Source organism: Indicator indicator, chromosome 3 (assembly GCF_027791375.1).
Source record: "Indicator indicator isolate 239-I01 chromosome 3, UM_Iind_1.1, whole genome shotgun sequence".
Taxonomy (NCBI): Eukaryota; Metazoa; Chordata; class Aves; order Piciformes; family Indicatoridae; genus Indicator; species Indicator indicator.
In genome coordinates, this window is record NC_072012.1 from 33,517,783 (window position 1) to 33,531,016 (window position 13,234).

Consider the following 13,234-nt stretch of genomic DNA (forward strand, 5'->3'; position numbering starts at 1 on the left):
GATCTCTGACCTTCTAGCCTGAAGAATTGTTTGGCACTCCTCTCGCCTCAAGAAAGCAGAAATGGCATTTGCTTTAATTTTTGTTGGATTTTCTTGTAATGAAGTTAAGCTCCTAGGTAGCTGGACTCATAGAAAATAGGTAGTATATCCAGATACAGAGATCATCTGATTTGGCAACTGATTCCTTCATACTAAAGATAGCTGAATATCTGCATCTTAGGGCTTTGCTAGGAGACACATTTATATCATGGTGGGGACTTCATTATTTCTCTTGTAGTGGATAGCATACTGGAAATCAAGCTGATCAGCTGAATCTAGCAAATGGAATAAATATTGGTTTATCTCCCTTAAAATGATCCTCTTCTAATTTCAGTAAGTGTTACTTGTGGATATTGGTGAACAAGAGATTGTATCAATCTTATCTACTCTCTTTGTGGGTTTATAAAAATTAATAACATTCCTCCATCTCTACCTGCAAGATCAAGACTTTCAACCTTCTCGGCTTTCCTCATATAGCAGTAGCTCCTTCTTGCCAGTTTTGTACCTTTAAATAAGGACTCTATGCAGTACTTGAGATGTAGGTTGACCGGGGTTTTGTATAGTAGGAAAATGAGAATGGTAACCTTTTAAGTGAGGAATTGTGACAGCTGTCCCTGCCAGTTCCCTATCCTTGTCCAAAACCTTTTTGGAAATCCAGATAGATTAGTGTCCAGTGGCTCCCCTTTACTCCTGTGTCTATTGACAAAATTGTTACAGAATTGTAGCAGTTTGTGAGGTGCGTGTTGGTTTTACAGAAGCCATACTGATGTTCTCAGCAGGTGGTGTTTATGTGTGTGCTCAGTCATCTTGTTCATCAGTATGAACTCCTTCTCCTCTCTTGCTGGGCTGAAAGTCAGACTTACACTCAGTGTGCTAACTTCCACTTAAGCCTGAACTATATCCTCCAGTCAAACCAATGGGACTGCAGAAGCATAGAGATAAGACTTTGCATCTTTTCACAAGTTGCATTTCACTGTATAGGGGAACTGTCAGTTACAACATTACGCTTTTTTCTATTTACTTTTGTCATTCACAAGAGTTTGCAGGATCAATTCCTTTCAACAGTAAAAGATCTGTAATAGTGTCATGCTGGAGGGCTTTTAATTTCTTCACTTTAAAAAGAAATAAAGATAGTACCAAAGACTTTTTGGTATCAATTTTGACTTTACTACAAATAATACAAATAACCTCAACAGTTATAAATCTTTAAGGAACCCATAGTTAGGATGCCTGTTTCAGATTTATAAGTAACTATTGTAGTCAGTTAGTGTGTTACTGTAGAATTGTTTCAGTTGGAAAAGACCTCCAAGATCATCAAGTGCAACTGTCAGCCTAACACCACCACAGCCATTAAACTATGTCCACACGTTTCCTGAACACCTTCAGGGATGGCAATTCCACCGCCTCCCTGAGCAACTTATTCCAATGCCTAACTACTCTTTCAGTAAAGAAATTGTTCCCAATATCCAATCTAAACCTCCGCTGGCACAATTTCTGGCAATTTCTTCTCGGCCTATCACTGGTTACTTGGGAGAAGAGACCAACAGTCACCTCACTACAACTTCCTTGCAGGTAGTTGTAGAGAGAATAAGATCTCCACTTAGCCTTCTCATCTCCAGATTAAACCCCAGCTCCCTTAGCCACTACTCGTAATGACTTGCCCTCCAAGCCCCTCACCAGCCTCATTGCTCTTCTGTGGACACAATCCAGGACCTCAATGTCTTTCTTGTACTGTGGCAACCAGAAACGTATTTAAGGTGCAGTCTCACCAGTGCCAAGTACAAGGGCACAATAACTTTCGTACTCCTGCTGGCCACACTATTCCCGATACTGGTGAGGATGCTGTTGGTCTTCTGAGCACATTGTTGGCTCATGTTCAGATGGCTGCCAGCTAGCACCCCAGGTCCTTTTCTGCCAGGCAACTTTCCAGCCACTCTGACCCAAACCTGCAGCATTGTGTGGGGCTGGTGTGACCCGAGTGCAGGACCCTGCACTTGACTTTGTTAAATCTTGTGCAACTAACCTCAGCTTACCAATTCAGCCTGACCAGAGCCTCCTTGCCCTCAAACATATCAACACTACCATTAGCTGCAAACCTAGGAGTGCGCTCAATTCCCTCATCCACATGATCGATAAAGATATTAAATGTTTGCAAGTGAGGCACAGGTTACGCTGAAATGTGGTTTAGGTTCTTTCACCATCTCTTGCCTTCATCATCTGATTCTGCCGAATTGTTTCAGTCCCCGTGGTTGTTCATCAATGTGTTTTGTGTTCTTTTCCTTGCAGAAAAGAGAGTTCGATGTGGATAACTTGAGCAAGCCAGAATTGCGAATGCTTTTGAGTGTAATGGAAGGAGAACTAGAAGCACGAGACCTTGTTATTGAAGCCTTGCGGGTAAGTTACTGGGTTGTTGTAGTTTGGCCTTTTTTTTTTTTAATTTACTTTTGCTGATTTCTTGATACTATACATAGACACTTACTAGTAGAAGAGTAAGTTATGATTTTTAAAGTTTTAGGTTGACTAAATCTTGTTAATCACAAAATTCCTTGTTCAGTTGTTGCCAATTTGCAATTCTATGTAATTTGGTATAAAATGCTAACAAAAATTCAGTGAAATAAGTGAAAACTACAAAATTACTACTTCTTTAAAGTCTTTTATATTGTAGAGTCTTATTTGTGAAAAGAAGGAATAACTTCAAAGGAAAATTCAGTCCACTCACTGTTTGTTCTAATGAACTATTTATTTGTGTATCTAGTCTCTTCAACACATTCATTTTCTGTGAGATGGAAGGAGGAACAAAACTGGATAGTCCACTTCAGGAAAAGTTTTTTGTGGTGTGGGATTTCTTCTGTTTGTTTGTTTGCCCTTTTTTTTTTTTCTTAAAAAAAGATTAAATATGGCATATACTTTTACTAGCACACACAAGTACTTGATTAGATTTTTGTTGTGCAAGGCACATGTGAAGGTTGGTTTTAACCTTCAGAAGAATGGCAACTTAGAAAGTTGAATGGAAATGTACAAACAAAACTGTATTTTAATCAAAATATGATAATTTTTTATTATTGTAATGACTTCAAAATTAACCAAACAATAAAATTTAACAGAGCTGCTGAACAGACTGCAGATTTAGGGGAAAAACAGTCTTAGATAATTTGAAAATATTCATAGCTTCATAGTTGGAGAGAAGGTATGGCTTTCAAGATTTCTTGAAGCAAAATCTCAATATAATAAATATATGTAATGTTAGTTTTTAATAGTATATGTAATGATTGCCAAGTAGTTTGGGAGTGTTTTCTACCTGTAATGTCAGAGTAGCAATAGTAAATGGATTTTTGTTCAATTTTAATGTTTTGTAATGGCTTCGGGTCACTTGATGCAAATGGACCTTCAAAGTAGCTGTCATTGATGTACCTGCATTAACAACTAAAGATCTTATAGGTATAATCCTTTCTTATAAAATTCAATAAGACATTGGGAGCAGTATGCTTACGGGGGATTACCGCCTTTTGAAGTTGTTTGGTGTTTGGCCTTCAGGTTTATGCTTATGAAAAGACAGTACATTTCATCATCTAGCTGTTTTACAATTTCACATCTCATTTGCCTAAAATAGGAATTTTTATTTCTCTTGATTGCCAGTTAAAGTTTTGTAAAAACTGAAACCAATGTGTACACCTTATCCAGAATCTCCTTTTTTTGACTCTTCTAACTTTGGAGGAATGCAAATAGAATACTCAGACAATTTTTTTATAATACATATTCATGAACAGCCTACTATACTACATACCAAATAATGGGTGTATTGAAATTGAACTGGACTTAAAAAAAACAAAAGGGGAAGAAAAAAGAAGATTCCCGTGCACCTGCTGAAATGGGTAGTATGTACACAGTGTTTATTTACTAATATAGACCAATATAAAAATTACCTCAGTTTCACATATGGTATATGAATGTTGCATTTCTCTTGCATCTCAGTTTCCAGTTCTTGTATTTTTGTAGTAAAATCTCTAAATAAGAAAACCCATGAGGAACTCAAATCATCCCCTCAAAGGAGGCAGTCTTTGTGTAATTCTTTCTCATGAGCACTCATACTACATCAAATGACTTATGATGGTTCTTTTGGAATCTGTAATTTCTTTATTTTAGTAGCTCCATGGTAAGGAGGACACTGCAATTTAAAAAATAAGTTCAGATAAACATTTAAATCATGAAAGTTATTTTGATAATGAGATGTATCATGCTGTTTATTTGCTATTGAGAATGCATATACTTTGAGAAGGAGGGAGACTTAACTATAGCTGCTGCTTCCATCTGTCTCAATTATCCAAATAAACTATCTGTGTGTAATAAGAGGGTGATATATTCCTAATGTGGACGTAATGTGGCTACATAATCAAAACACAGATCTGGCCTCCCACAACTGTGATCTCCAATAGAGCATTAATTTTTTTTTTTTCTTACTGGGGGTTTCGGTTGGTATTTTTGGTGGGTTTTAGTTTGTTTGGGTTTGTTTCATTTTTGTTTGCTTTTAATCCAACCATAAAATGGCTGTTGTATCTGCCTCCTTTCTAGCGGATTTTTTAAAGTGCAGTGGCCTTCATATGATAAGGCTGGAGCACCTCTCCTGTGAAGACAAGCTAAGAAAGTTGGGTCTGTTCAGCTTGGAGAAGAGAAGGCCCAGGAGAGACCTTAAGTAGCCTTCCAGTACCTGAAGGAGGCCTACAAGAAAGCTGGGGAGAGACTGCTTACAAAGGCTTGTAGCACTAGGACAAGGGGCAATGGTTTTAAACTAGAGAAGGGTAGATTTAGATTGGACATTAGGAAGAAGTTCTTTACAGTGAGGGTGGTGGAACACTGAAAGAGGTTGACCAGGGAGATGGTAGAGGCCCCATCCCTGCAGATGTTTAAGCTCAGGCTTGATGGGACTCTGAGCAATCTGATTTAGTTGCGGATGTCCCTGTTTACTGCAGGGGAGTTGGACTAGATAGTTTTTAAAGGTCCCTTCTAACCTAATGCAATTTATGACTGTGATTTAAAGTGCAATTGTTAGCTGTCAAGCATAGAATTAGAAATCCTAAATTCTGCTTTTATTGGTGATTCTCTTGTAAAGTTAAATCATTAGTAGGTTATTGTTCACCTAAATTTTTAAAGGCAAATTTAGTTGGGATTTTTGTTTGCTTTTGAAATAATTTTATTTGCCTAAGTAAATTTCATTAGGTAGTAAATGGTAAAATCATAGAATGGTCTGAATTGGAAGATACCTCCAAAGGTCACCTAGTCCAACCCCCAATGAACATGTTTATTATACTTGTATGGTATGCAGTAATTAATGTCAATGAAAAATGCAAATTCTTACCATACTAAATCTTTTAATATTCCACACTGCATAGATTTAGAAAAACTTCTTTGGATTGTTGGGAAAGATCACAAATGAAATAAAGGACTAAAAGAATTGCCAACACCGCCAATGGATATATTTTTGTTTGATTAAAATTGATTACAGTATTGATGGCATTTCTGTGGAGCAGTGTCTTTTCTCTGAGTATAAGTGAGCTCCAGGTCAGCACAATCTACACATATGATGACTGGGTCAGGAGGACAGGATGAGAATGGCAATGTCGATTAGGTTGTAGGTGTTTCTTTGGTGTTGTAAAGTCCTAATGTATTACGTTTTTGCCACAACTTCCAAAGTTGGGAAAACTTCTCTTGTGTGTGTGTGTTTGTACCAATGTCTGTTGAATCTTTTAGCCAGTTTCTGCAAAATGCTAAGTGTACAATGCTGTGGTAGTGTTATAAAAACCAGGCAGCTGGGTAAAAAAAAAGTCAAACTGTTGTTAGGGCCTTAGTTGAAGGAAGGGCAGAAATTTGTGGTGTGTGTTATTGAATACAGTGTACAAACTGTAGAATACAGAGGCAGGGAAAGTCAGACTTTAATTTAGCTACTCAGAGAATTTAAGTTAGACAATTTGAAGTTTATAGAAAGATGAGAAGAAAAAGATCTCTCCTGTGGGCATTAGTTCTGCCTGAATTGTAAGTACAGTCTATCTCTCTGAATCTAAGCATTTTGACAAGACTGCAGGCTAGTAAATAGATCTGGAAACGAGTCCTGCTTTCAATATATTATGTCTGAGTAGAAATATAATTTCTGACGTCCCATAGCAAGGCATGCAAGTTCTAGAAGAGCAGTGAAGGTGTAGACAGTAATGTAATGAAATAGGTACGTCAAAAGACAGAAATTAATGCATCATGGAACAATACCTCATAGCAATATTTCAGTTTAATAACCCATTCTATTAGCTTTACCTTAAAAAGCTTCCAGTCTAAAAAAAAAAAAAAAAACACAAACCAAAACAACCCCCCCAAAAAAAACCCTAAGAAACCACCAAATAAACCCACAAAAAACAACCCATACAAAACAAAAAACCCCAAACCAACCCCCCCCCCATCTTTTAGAAGGTATGGAAATGGCCTCAAGTTTTGCACCAAGGGAGGTTTAGTTTGGATAACAGGAAAATTTCTTTACTGAAAGAGTGGTCAGGCATTGGAATAGGGATGTGGTGGAGTCTCCATCCCTAGAGGTATTAAAAACATGAAGACATGGCACTTTGGGACATAGTCTAATGGCCATGGTGGTGTTAGGTCTCAACAACTGGACTCAATCTTAGAGGTCTTTTCCAACCAAAACAATTTTATGATTCTATTAGTCTATGCTGCACTACCTGATAATGTTGGTGTAGTCACTGCATGCCTATGAATGCCCTTTTCCAATGTTGTTTATATAAATATAGTAGGAAATATGAGCTGGTTTAGATTTAAAAAAAAAAAATTAACTTAAATCTTAATGTTATAAAACCAGAAAATCCCCCATGCATTCTACCATTATCATAAGACAGACTTTCCTTGTGAAATTGCTGGATGGGTGGCTCATTGTTAAATGCTCTTCCAGAGACATCTCCTTCCCGAAAGGCAGAAGGCATTTTCTGTTCAAGCTGGTTTGATTTCAAGTCCTGAGCTCTGCGTTGTGGAAAGCTATTATTAGTAAACTTGTCTTTTAATTTCAGCTTACAATGATAAAGCACAGAAAATATACCTTTATGTTAATCTCATTGAAAACATGAACTGTTTTCAGGGATAGCTTATATGTACATATTCCTGCACCGCTTTTGCAATTCTTTAAGTGGATGTGAAGATCAAACTGTATTTTAAAAAAATTCCGAATCTAATTTATCTTAGTTTATCATAATAGTGTACTACATAACAATATTAGGGTTTTGGTGGGTAACTGAGAGTTATGCTGGAATAATTGCAAAATGTGGAGGCTTTCATGCCCATTCTGCATTTTCCATAATGAATTAGCTGTTCCTTGGGGAAAAAAATAAATCAAGTAAATATTAAGTAAAATATTTGCAAGGAGAGTTGTAGATTCTTACTAGAAGTATTTGCCTAATTTGACCGTTTTCCCATTGAGGTCTGTCTAGCAAAAGAACTTCCTTCACTTGGCAAAATTTTGCCTGCCGTGGCTTGAGATTTTATTTAAGAAATTTGATTTATCAGAGTTTTCATGTCCGTTTTATGTTATTTATTGTTTTCTGCATCTTGTGATGAGGTCATACATGGTTTTGCTGGTACTCTGTGTTATATGTTGCAATAGAATAGCTACCAGCAGCAGAATTGTCAGTTGCATGTGGATAAAGTTTATGTCCTGAACTACTGCACGGAGTCAACAAGAATTGTACTGTAAGACTTAGTACTTCTAGAATAAACTTTGAGGTTAGAGGGGAAGAAATTTGAGAACTAGAAAGAAAAAGGGAGTGAATCCATACAGTTTAGTTATTCTGAATTTGATTAATGTAGAATAGATTCATGTAGGTAGAAAAATTTCCTGTGTAATACATGTAATCTGTCAAGGGAAGCTACACCACCTGTAAATTATGAAGAACTTCACCTGCAGAATGGTGCAACATTGTGAATAAAATGAAAAGGTGAACTTCTCCAGTTCTGGGCTCTCCAGATGAAGAAAGAGAACTGCTGGAGAGAATCCAACAGAAAACCACAAGGATGATTAGGGGACTTGAGCATCTCCCCTATGAAGAGAGACTGAGATCCCTGGGGCTGTTTAGTCTTGAGAAGACTGAGAGAGGATCTCATCAATGTGTATAAATATCTGAGGAGTGGGTGTCGAGTGGATGGGGCCAATCTCTTTTCAGTGGTGTACCATAATAAGACAAGGAACAATGGGTTCAAACTTGTACCTCAACATGAGGAGAAACTTCTTTACAGTGAGGCTGATGGAGCACTGGAACAGGCTGCCCAGGGAGGTTGTGGAGTCTCCTTCTCTGGAGACTTTCAAAACCCACCTGGATGCATTCCTGTGCAAACTACCCTAAGTGAACCTGCTTTGGCAAGGCAGTTGGACCCCATGATCTCTTGAGGTTCCTTCCAACCTCTAATATACTGTGATACTGTGATTCTGTGACATGAATGCCACCAAAGAATGGAGCTAAGAGTACACAGAAGGTATGCTTTAGAGATTTCTGGCAACCTGTTCTGTAGCAGGTGTCTTTGAAAAATGGCAATTAGGCAGAAGGAGAAGCAGAAGATGCTAAACTATATGTAACAGAAGGTTATTGTTGTAATGAATATGATGACAGTTGTTGGCCTTGGTGGCAGAAGTGAACCGTGAAATAAAGTCAGATAATATTTTGTTTGCACTGTCATTTTTGCATGTTGCAATTTCATTGTGAAAGTTTAATTTTTACTGAATTTACAGTTTTTGTCCTTGCTCATCTGATTACTACTTTTGATTTACTGACTTTAATTATGGTTGCATACATTTTTTTTCTGCTCTTGAATATAGTTTGTCTGTATCTGTCCAGTGATTCTGGTTATGATTAAAGCTTTTACTTTCTTAATACTAATTTTTTTTTTAATTTTCTGAACATGGCTGTTAAAAACTGTTACTTCACTGTTGTAAGCTACTTAAAATGGATTGCAAGGAAACTATGAAATACGAATGAACCTTGGACAAGTTAATAGATTATTTTTTTCACTGCTTAGTTTGGAATGCTTTCATCTGCAGTTTATTTAAAGTTTTAAAGGAATGCAGCATGCTTTTTTGTTCACCTAATTGAAAAAGTGTTGTTACATATAACCTTAAAGTGTGTTCAAAATTTTTATTTTACTTTTAGGTATTGTTTGGGTTTTATTTTTTTAGTTTATATCACATCAGTTAAATTTATTTCTATAAAATTGCTTGACTTGTTTTGATACACTGCTTTATTGCCAAGCAATTCAAGAAACTAACACTGTCCAGTAAATTACTGTGTAGGCCTCGATTTTTGAGAATTTCATGACTGGTTACAATGTAGGAAAATAGCTTTCCTTTCATGACAACAAAAGGACCCAGCCTGCTTAAGATAGCAAAACCTGACACTGTATTTCAGTTTGCCATCACTGCTCACATTGCCGACAGTGAGAAATGTTAACTGCGTCTTGTATTTGTAACTGAGGATATATCCTCTATGCCAATAAATGGTACAGTTAATAATTGCTTATGGTAGCACTAAAGTGCAACTGATAACACTTATTTCTTTTGTTTCCGAGCCTGTTCACATTACTGTTGCTGAAGAAAAAAAAAGTGTTAAGTTTGTTCTTGGTTGTTCCAAATAAATCATGACAGTAACTTATAATTAAGAATAAGATAAAAGATTTGATTTGGGGCCTTTTAAAATTCATCCCTTATGAAAATACTCACATAGCAACAATTACTTTTGCTATTCTAGAGTGTACGTGTTCCCATGCTATTCTCCTTCCCATTCTGTTTTGATGCTCTTCTGACTGGTGGAGAAGGCTTCCCACCTGCAGTTCTCCCAGAAAGAGGAATCTATTAGAAGCTTCAGCAGTGTACTAAAAATACTCAGCACTAGGTCTCTTATAAAAGCCAGTGCTCCATTTCTACAAATTTGACAAAATAAGAGCTTAGTGTGATTATAGTGAGTTCTCTCTGAAACAGCGGAGTCAAATTTTAGCTAGATATTGTGGAAATGTAAGCTGTTATATGACAATTTTTTAAATGGTAACTTTTAAGTAATGGCATATGTAAAAAGAGATGGAAAATTGTCTTAAAGTTTGAATAAAGGGCATAAACCCCAAAATATACAATGCAGATGTGTATTTTGTTTATTTTTAAATGTTTCATTCTAGAAATCACATTTGTTTAGTTAAGTCTATTAATTAACAGTTAATAGACTAGTTATATCTATTCTATTCATTCCATTCACCTTCTAGTGAATTCTGGAAATAATTTGAAAGCACTAAATTATTTTACCTCAAATAAATCTATATTGTTAATAGAATAGAATAGATTATTTCATTTGAAAGGGACCTATAATGACCATCTAGTTCCATTGCCTGTTATATTCAGTTAATATTCAAGTTAATATTCAAGTTAAAGTATATTATTAAGGACATTGTCCAGATACCTCTTAAGCACTGACCCGCTCTAGGCAGCCAATTCCAGTGTTTAGCGACCCTCTCCATAAAGAAATGCTTCTTCAAGCCCAGCCTAAACCTCACCTGATGCAGCTTTGAAACATTCTCACACATTCTGTTAACTGGGTATCAGGGAAAAAATATCAACACCTCGCTCTCTACTTCTTCTCCTCAGGAAGCTGTAGAGAGCAATGCAGTTGCCCTTCAGCCTCCTTTCTTCCAAACTAAACAAACTCAAAGCCATAGGACATTGTTTTCAGCCCTTTCACCAGCTTTGCCCTCCCCTCTGGATTCATTCAAGGACCTTCACACTCTTCTTAAATTGTAGGGCTCAGACCTGCTCACAGTACTCGGGCTGAGACTGCACCTAATCACCTCTCTTGACTGGCTGCTCAACCTGCATTTGATGCACACCATAATGTGGTTTGCCCTCTTGGCTGCCAGGGCACTGCTGACTCATATTGAGTTTTGTGTTGACCAGCACCCCAAGATCCCTTTCTGCAGGGCTGTTTTCCAGCCACTTCTCTCCCAATTTGTACTTAGCATTATTCCATCCTAGGCGTGGAATATGGCATTTTGACTTGTTAAATTTCATCCCAATGGTAAATCATTAATTTCCACACATGGTCTAATCTATGTAGATCCCTCTGCAAGGCCTCTTACCCATCAGAAGAGTTGACTGCACCTCACAGTTTACAACATTAGCAACTTTGCTGATGATATCATTCTACTCCTGCATCCAGGTTGCTGATAAAAATACTCAACAGGACTGGCTTGAGAAGGGAACCCTGAGGAACACCATTGGTGGCCAACTTTTAACCAGTTGTAGCCCCACACACTACAAGTTTTGAGCCATGCGTTTCAGGCAGTCCTTTGCCCAGCACACTGAACACGCTCATCCCACAGCTGGACAGCATGTCCAGAGGATACTGCAAGGGACACACTCAAAAGCCTTAATAAAATCCAGAAAGCCTACCTCCACTGCCTTCCCTTCATCCACTGGGAGCGTGACTTACAGCAGGATATCAGATCAGTTAAACAGGACTTTCCCTTTGTGAAGCCACATTAACTGTGCTTGATGAGTGCACTGTAAACCTGGAATTTGCAATACCTTTTCATTAGTATAATTTAAAAATTTGGTAATCATGTAATTGCTATGCAGTAATATGGGATAGTTTTTTTACCTGACATTTTGGTAGCTTGAAAATATGCAAATCTAGATGCTGTAAATGAAGAAGAAACAGACTGATTTATTTAAGAGTTTTTGTGTTGTGCCTTTGATAAGTTTTGACTGTTACTGAGCTGAAGAAACTTTTTAAGCGTGGGTGTCAAAATGTTCTTTTTTGGTTAGAAGTAAAGTCAGATTTTCTTCAGTACTTCAGATGGGCTGACAAATGCAAAGAATTATGAACCGATTTGCATGAATTTGAACATGCAAAAAAGTCTAGATGACAAATGATTGTTTAAAGTAACCAGAAAGTTCACGTCTCTCCTATCCATTGAGACTCATTGTCAATATAAAGATCTATATTATTTTCAGAAATAAATGTCTGAGTGGTTAGATAATGAGAGCATCAAACAGTGATATTTCCTTACTTTTTACCTTGAAAAAAATCTTTAAAAACTTGGATTTTAAACTATGTGACTCTGAGAGAAACAGACATTTTGTGAATCTGAAATTTCTGGAAAAAATCTATAGGTTGTGAATGAGAGAATAGTGCAGCTTCTTGTTATTACTCTTATTTTAATGGTTCATGCTTGGGATAACTTCTAGAAACTGGTTGTATCACCGGTTTCTTGCAGTCCGCTTCACTGATTCAAGATAGTTTTATATGCTTTTTATGAGCATTAAAAATTACTAAACGAGTATATTCTATTATCCTTGTTAGTACCACTTTTAAAAGACTTTGAATTCTTTCATGATTCTGATCAGTCATCTGTAAAGAGCAATTTTTATAGTATGAAACAATTGTATAGGTCTGTCAGAGCACAACCAATCTGTGTGGTGGTTTTGTTTAACCTGTTGATTGCATTCTCCTGTTTCTCAATATTCTCTATAGTTTTCACTCTTTTTAAACTAACAACCTATTAAAATCATCAGTCTTCTTCAGAGGTTTTCCATTATTTTTATCCCTAAAGCGTCTACACAAGTTTCTGTCTTACGATACTTGACACAACATGGATACAGACAATTTGTATATATTAGGCAGATATTTTTTCATATAATACTGCATTCATGAAAATCTAACTCACTTGTAGACTTTGCATAGATATGCACTGTCACAGTGCTGAAGAGAGGAATGTAGGCTGTAGTTAAGATTCTAAGGAGTTCATTAATAGAAAGCCTGCTGCAGCATACAATTTCTTCAGCACTGACATTTACATTTCCATTTTTAGGCTGCTCTGTAAAACTATATGGAAGTAAGATACTTCGAAACATTCATGTACACATGCATTTAAAAAATAAAAACAACCAAAATAAATCTAACAACTACTACCATTCTTTCTTCATTAATCATCATATCCTCCACCTCGCTCCTACCCAAATATTTTGTGGGTATCTCTGAAAGTACTGTTTTTGTTATATGTATTAATTGCTTAAATAAATAGCTCCCACAAATAATTTCAAGACCCTGTGTAATGCCAATGAATAAGATTTATAAACATGTTCTCCTTCAGACACTTTCTCTTTCAAAAAAAATCCATT

The 13,234-nt window shown here is 36.6% G+C and overlaps 1 protein-coding gene across 1 annotated transcript in view; it reads left to right on the forward strand.

Annotated features, from left to right (window-relative positions):
• The first annotated feature begins 1,691 nt into the window (after positions 1-1,691).
• CTTNBP2 (cortactin binding protein 2) overlaps positions 1,692-13,234 on the forward strand; it is a 64,453-nt gene continuing 52,910 nt past the window's right edge. Inside the window, exons 1-2 of the mRNA XM_054399981.1 lie at positions 1,692-1,883; positions 2,326-2,433. Coding sequence (XP_054255956.1) covers positions 1,692-1,883; positions 2,326-2,433 — 300 coding nt within the window. The remainder of the gene's footprint in view (positions 1,884-2,325; positions 2,434-13,234) is intronic.